Consider the following 7614-nt stretch of genomic DNA (forward strand, 5'->3'; position numbering starts at 1 on the left):
ATGATCGGAAATGGTTTTACCGACGCACGATCGGCCATATACGACCAGTTGTGCGCCATTCCGTCAATTGCCAGTGCACAACTGGCCATATATACATGTAAAAAAAAAAAAAAATCATAAGTTTCTAATGAGCCAAATTTCGTTTTATCCTTCAAGGTGTAAATTTTAACGGCAAGGCATACTTGGTAGTTTCTTGTATTTTTAGGGGTTTAAGTGCAATTTTTAAAGTTGTATGTGTGTAGAAGCATCAATTATATTTTTATCCCCAATGCGGAGACTTGAACCTGTGATCTTGCCTTTGGCATTGACACCATGAGAATTCTCAGCTTTTAGTAATCAGTTGTGATTTTCTTTATTGAAATGAGTAATATATACATGTACAAAGCCTTCTTCAAGTGGGAAGAAAAAAAAAANAAAAAAAAAAAAAAAAATGGAGACTCCCTCGAGATTCCAGCAAAACCCTAATATAATATATAGTCTCTGATTAAACAGTTTGTTAAATGCAGGTTAACAGACTACATATAGTACTGATATTTTCTTTGAATAGTGAGAATTCAGATATTACATTACATTGTCAAACCAAATCCAGATAATCAAATAAAGAAGAAAATAATAAAATGGCAGTAATTAATTACACATGATACAGAGTGGGATAGTTGGTCGGTTGTTAAATCAAATCAAATCAATTATTTAATGTTGTGGATGCAGTGAGACACACTATTAAGCTTAAATTCGGAATGTGAACAAAAAGACCTCTTTTCTACACTACTGATTTCAGTTCATGCATCACCAAATCTTTTATAGACAGAATGACAAAAGTAAAGGATATTCCGATGGCAAATATCAGCTCACTTACAGCTAACAGGTTTTAGTTGCCACCGGCAAAAAGAAAGTGCACTTAAAACTCCTTAAAAAAGCAGGGAACAGTAACAGAGGATAATAAAGTAGCAATGATTAACCCTTTTTCCTGATTTTGAAAATCTAGATAAGTGTGCTAATGTTATATCAGAGAGAGTGAAAAAATTGAAAATCTGGCACTAAGTCGCTTTTGTCAGTCCAGTTGTTTGTTTTGAAAGTGGGTATTCTCTTGCCAGCCATTTGAAATGGCCTTTTGTAATCTTGTAAATTATGGAAATTTGGAAGTGACACCTTTCGTTCAGAGAATCTAAATCTATCAGTTCATGGCAATTCACAATCTTAAATAATCGCTGATTTCTGCAAAGATTTTTGTCTTATTACCTTTAGTTTCTCATAAACACAGCCATTTAATATGATTAATCACGGCACTATCGGGAAAGTTTAAAAAGGAAGTGGAAGTGGCCTGTCGGCCCCATATTTGTGGGTGAAATGATCACCAAGATGGACCCATTTTCGCCCATTAACTTTGAAAATACGATAACAAGCTACGTCGGTTTTGATATTCTAGAATACTAGAACAGTAAATGCTTCTGAAATGGGAGTGGAATGAAGTAGAATTTATTTTATAAAGACCCCATTTGTCAAAGCAATGAAGTAGAGACAAGAAATCAAATGAAAAGATAAGAAAAAGCTAATAGGATACAATTCACACTACACAAAAGTTGAATATCAACTCTACTGTATATTTGTACCATCACTTTATAGTACTTATTAGAATCCTTCAAGGGACAAATTCTTTCTTGCACATCAATCACATCTCGACCCATCTAACTTTTCTCTCCTGTTCTCATTGTAATGTTCCATTGGAAGTCAAAACACTTCAATTAATACTAATAGCGTCACAAGCGCGACTGCTGACACTGCACTTGCTATTTTATTCCTGCAAAATCTTTGACTGTATATGCAATTCTCTCAAATTTACCTTCCTCATTACTCTCTCTAAACTTAAGATAATCCAAGCAAACAAAGGGCTTGTATATTCTAAGAGATCCTTCCCCCACAACTTCTTCTGGTGCTAAGATCACCTTTTTATCTTCAAAGCACCAGAAGAAGGCCAGTGAAAGGCGATTTACTTGTCGCTTTAAAACAACCCGATGTTCAGATGACCTTAATCTTCCATTGCTCCAAGCCTGCAACAAATCTCCAATATTAACAACTAGAGAATTCTCACATGGACATATGTCCATCCATTGCCCGTCTTTAGACCTCATCTGAAGTCCACCAATCTCATCCTGATAGACTACTGTTATACAACTCATATCAGTGTGCATTCCAAGTCCTTCAACATGATTTTCTTCTACCATCTCTGGTGGTGTATAATTTACTAACCTTAGATACCCATGACAGTTAATAAATTCTGCATCGTAAAACTTTCTTTCATAACCATTTCCCAGACTCATTAATATAATCTTTATAATTGTCTTAGATAACTCCATCATCTTGATTCCATACTCTTTCAATATCTCGCTAAGAGATGGAATAGAGAAAAAAAAAATATACATAAGTACACATAAATGATCAACAAAACCATAGCATAAAGATAACAAAGAGTATATTACCTAAATTCTGAACTCTGTTGAGCAAAGAGCACGTCTGCAGAAGCCTTGGCAGAGGCAAAGAAGTCTGGTCCAGACACTCTAAGGCTCTCAAAATAAGGCGAAGCTATAAAATATGGAGTGCAGGTTTTAATGCATGAAAATGGACCAAGCTTGAGCTTGGTATCTGAGGGATTACTAAACATGTGCTTGGAAAATGCACAAACTTTGTCAAACATGTTTTGGGAGATACCGTGGTTGGTGACATAAAAAAAACCCCATTCTTGACAAGCTCTAGAAAGGGTAGACAAAAAAGAGGGATGCACTGGTTGGGATAAATCTAGCACAGGAAGCTCAACAGAAATCTGCAATTGTGACATAATTAAACAGGAAAATTGGAATAGTTTTCTATCTACTGTTCAAAATTTAGTAATAAGGCTACATAGAGAAAGGGGAGATTGGTAGAACTTATATAAAAGTTTATAAGCTCAATTTTCGAATTAAACTTTTTTCTAAAGTGTATCATAATCACTGTTGTCTGCCACTAATTATTACAAGATATGTATGCGTTTTCCATGCAAATCTGAACACATCTTTACAATTAGGATTGGTCCGGTATAGCAATGCAAAGAGACAGGTGATTGTGCCTATCTTAGTCAACACTACTAATGGTAAATCAAATTTAAAATATACCAGAATCACTATGATGGTGGAGACCACAACCCATAATCGACAACATAGTCATCTCTGCTAATTGTTGTTGATACTACTGCTACCATATATAAAAATTAGAACCACTGAGTGACGGCAACGATGATAGTATCACAACACTGAAGCTGTCAAAACCCACTATTTCAAGAAGAATCAAGAGACACCAGGTTGCTCAAGCAAGAATTAAACATTGCTCAGTTCTGGCTAACAAAATTTTGATGGTGAAGTCACAAATTCACATCAGCTACACAATTCTCACTAGGCTTGAAAATATAAAACACAATTTTCATATAAATATAGCAAAAGACTCAAACGAAAAACCATTGATTAAAAACCGATGTGGTCAGAAATATAGCATAAAATTGAGCTAACAAAAAATTTCCCTACAAACATTTAAGCTATTGACCCTCCAATATGTATTACCTTCTTATAATTTGGCAAAAAGGAAATCAGCAGAGACATCAAGCATCATGAAATTCTGCTTGATTCCAATTCCTTCTTGCCAACTTACAGAATTATAGGCAAAGAGAAGGTAATAATTCATGCATCACCTTAGTTCTACAGACCATAAAGTCTGTTACTTCCCATTAATCCATAAGGCAACCAACAGATGATCATTCCCACTCAATTGTAGATGGAGGCTTGGATGTGATGTCTTGAACAACTCGGTTTACACCCCGAACATTGTTACAAATTTTTCTTGCTACATCATCAAGGAATTTATGCTCAAAATAATACCTGGAATAAGAAAATAAGATATATAAGGGATATTTAGTTTCACTTGGCAAAAAAGCAAAATGCCTACACTCATTTTGTGGAACATAGCTGCTAAATAATAATCTCCAAGATAAAAATAAGCATGCACCGACTCTAGAAAACAAATTTGACAATAAATTTTTTGCATGTTAAGTTTTTTATCTTATATTATTTACTTTAGGGCCTCTAAAATCTTCCACCATGATAAATTGCTGCATTATGGGTGGACATAGGGGTAGAATGGTCATAGAAAGGGAATGAAAACTAAAGTATAGGCTTGAAAATAAACTAGTTTTTTCATCAAAATAATCGGGGATAGTCATAAATTCAGGCTACATGAACATAACAAGATGAATGGAAGATATCAATGTCTTATTTTAATTGTTTAGCGACAACTCAGCATAAATGGTGTGGAATACTAGCCACTGGATGTTCCAATGATGATTAGTGCCAAATCTTTTATGGCCCTCTCCTCATCCTAGCTGATCTCATGCTTGAAAAATGTCAATCCTCATTGGTGAAATACTAGATGCAAAAACAAGGAATTCAACTAGGTAATAAATTCACCAAATATACGTTTCCAATGGGGCTCATAAATTTAGAAGCCCAACTAACTGCATTTAGACATGCTTATATGGGTGGTGGGTTAGCTCATAAACATATAGAAAAGAAATCATCAACATTGACACAATCACAATTGTCCTTAATATTAAATTGTCTCAAAGCCAACTCAACTTCCAAGAGTTCTGCCTCTGCTTCCAACCGATTATCCAGAAAAATCAATTAGGTTGAGAGAATAACAAACATTTACCAAATTGTAGAAACCAAATTGACAAGCATGGGAATCCTAAGGTTACATCTTTTGGGGAAAAAAAAAAAAAAAAAAAGAAAAAGAAAAAAATAAGAACACTATTTTTAATGTTTTACATGCCCAAATTGTACTAAACATGTGAAAAAAATGAAGGCTTACCAATCTGCTGTCATTCCATCTTGGCTTGTAACAGCTCTAAGAGCAACAACATGTGAATGTGTTCTTTGATCACCTTGAACTCCAACTGATCTTACAGGCAAAAACACTGCAAAAGCTTGCCAAATTGAATCATAAAGCCCAGCATCCTTGATTGATTGAATGAAAATTTCATCCACCTAAAAGAAAAACAGGAAAAGACAGCATGTAAATTATTGTTGATAGAGTGATGAAAGATAAAACGTGATTCCCAATCCATGCACAAACAACACATACCAGGCGGAGGATATCCAACGCATTGCCATCAGTTACATCACCTAGGACTCGTACTGCAAGGCCAGGCCCAGGGAATGGGTGACGCTTTAAAAATGGTTCAGGAACATTCAAAATTTTCCCAAGTTGACGAACCTTCATAAACGAGTGAAAAAAATAACATCAGAAAATTATGAGAGGAAAAAAAGAATATCATCTTTCTAAGTATGTAGTGAACAGGCAGGAAAATTCAGAGCAAAACCTCGTCTTTAAATAGAAGTTTAAGCGGTTCAATGAGCTTCAACTTCATGTCCTTAGGAAGGCCCCCAACATTGTGATGGCTTTTGATTGTATGGGAGTGGGTTCTTCCTGTTCCAGGTGGCGGGCATGATTCAATTACATCTGGATACAAGGTTCCTTGGACCAAGTAAGCAGGTTTCTTTCCTAATTTCTGCTCCAACTCATTGGCAAAAGCATCAAAGATGCATATGAATTCCCTTCCAATTATCTTCCTCTTCATCTCAGGATCTACCACACCTTTCAGCTTACTAAGAAACTGATCTGTAGCATCAACGCAAGTTACTGGTAGATGTAGATCCTTTTCAAAGGTTTCCATAACGCGTTCTCTCTCTTTGTACCTACAGAAAATAAACAATAAATGGAAAATCTTACGAGAGAGAAACTGAAAGGGCAAACAATAAAAAAAAATTTAAGGATTTTTATCAACCTTTAAGGCCCAAGAAAAACCCGATCATTCACTCACCTTAACAAGCCATTGTCAACAAAAACACAGTGAAGCCTATCCCCAATTGCCTTATAAACAAGTGTAGCAGCAACTGTGGAATCTACACCACCAGATAGAGCACAAATGACATGTTCTTCAGGCCCCACCTTGTCATTGATTATTCTAATTTCTTCATCCAATACATTTTCCATCTTCCAGCCAGCACTGACTCCACAAACATCAAAGAGAAAATACCGTAGTGTTTCCATCCCTTCAGGTGAGTGTGTCACCTACATAAAATTCAAAAATCAAACTATTCAAGATAGAACTTTACATGCCAATAAAAACTTTCTATAATAATTCCATTAATGCACTACATTCACAGGTCACATGCTCCAATGAGGGCAAGATAATCCTTCCTAGACTCATATCACAATGAGCTTGACTGATACTACATATCCATGGTTCCAGAAACAACACAATTCTACCACAACATATGGTTCCAAATCAAGTTTACTCACCAAAATAATCTTATATAAGCAATAAGATACATCAATTTTTTCACATTCGGTTATGCAAGATTTGAACCACACCAATGCAAAACTCAGTTTCATACCAATGAAACTGCAGTTTCCAAATAACAAGTTTGCTTCAGAACAGCTTTCCAGCAAATATAAATAAATCACATTGAAGAAATATTTCGCCTCCATTACACCACGAATAATAAAAAAAAAAAAAATCCACATAATCAAAACAAGTACAAAGGATAACAAAAACCAAATTCAATAATTAGAGCAAAGCCAAATACCTCCGGATGATATTGAAGCCCAAAAAGCCTCCTCTCTCTATTCTCAACAGCAGCAACAGCCCCCTGCTGGCTTCTAGCCACAACCTCAAACCCATCAGGCAACACAGCGGCCTCGTCTCCGTGACTCATCCAAACGACCTGCCGTTCACCCAACTTCTTATTCCCAAATATTCCCGAACTACCCTCCACCAGAATATCCATCCGCCCGTATTCCTGTTTCTCCCCAACCCTGACAACACCCCCAAGTTTCTGTACCATCAACTGGAGCCCGTAACAGACTCCAAGCACGTAGACACCATTGGACTGGGCCCACTCGAGGAAGTCGGTGGGAAAAGCGGGCGAGTCAGGGGCGTGGACGGAGTGGGGCCCTCCGGAGAGAATAACTACATGTGGATTATGGGAGGCAATCGTTTCGAGAGAAGAAGTGCCGGAGATGCATAGAGAAAAGACGGAGAGAGAACGAATTCGCCTTGTTATGAGGTGGGTGTATTGAGAACCGAAGTCTAGAATCAAGACCAGCTCCTTTTTCTCCATTTTATTCTTTGGTGGTTTTTTGGTTAAATGTTTGCGTTTGTGGGTCGTGGCTACGGAGGGTTTAGGGTGGATTAGGGTTTTATTATATTGTTTGGCGGGAAGGGGTGGGATATTCCATTATTCCAAGTTGCAGGCAAGTAGGTTTTAGTAGAATAAGACAATGCGCATTTGAAAATTGAAAAAGAAGAGTAAACGACATATTCCCACCCAAGGTTTGACGATATCCAAGGTTGGTACCCAAGTTCCATTTATTCTAGATTCCTACCCTTAAAATAACAATGTTAACAATTTTTAGGGTAGTGAAAGTGCAATTACTATAATACCCTTAACCCTAAATTAATAAATTATTTTTAACCCCTAAATTACTGAAATTATAAATTAACTATCTTATTTTAAAATTACTTCAATT

At 36.3% G+C, this 7614-nt stretch overlaps 2 protein-coding genes across 2 annotated transcripts; both read right to left on the reverse strand.

Annotated features, from left to right (window-relative positions):
- Nucleotides 1–1566: 1566 nt before the first annotated feature.
- Nucleotides 1567–3521, reverse strand: LOC116127394 (gibberellin 20-oxidase-like protein). Its single transcript, XM_031413039.1, has 2 exons — nt 2478–3521; nt 1567–2385 (listed from the first exon to the last, which is right to left on the reverse strand). The coding sequence occupies exons 1-2, from the start codon at nt 2831–2833 to the stop codon at nt 1788–1790; spliced, it is 954 nt and encodes a 317-aa protein (XP_031268899.1). The 5' UTR covers nt 2834–3521; the 3' UTR covers nt 1567–1787.
- A 220-nt stretch (nt 3522–3741) lies between these two features.
- LOC116127396 (GMP synthase [glutamine-hydrolyzing]-like) lies at nt 3742–7340 on the reverse strand. The gene is made up of 6 exons (XM_031413040.1): nt 6672–7340; nt 5903–6153; nt 5402–5777; nt 5164–5295; nt 4891–5066; nt 3742–3902 (listed from the first exon to the last, which is right to left on the reverse strand). Exons 1-6 carry the CDS (start codon nt 7203–7205, stop codon nt 3779–3781), a joined length of 1593 nt encoding a protein of 530 aa, XP_031268900.1. The 5' UTR covers nt 7206–7340; the 3' UTR covers nt 3742–3778.
- Nucleotides 7341–7614: the final 274 nt, after the last annotated feature.

Source organism: Pistacia vera, unplaced genomic scaffold (genome assembly GCF_008641045.1).
Source record: "Pistacia vera cultivar Batoury unplaced genomic scaffold, PisVer_v2 Contig190, whole genome shotgun sequence".
NCBI classification, from domain to species: Eukaryota; Viridiplantae; Streptophyta; class Magnoliopsida; order Sapindales; family Anacardiaceae; genus Pistacia; species Pistacia vera.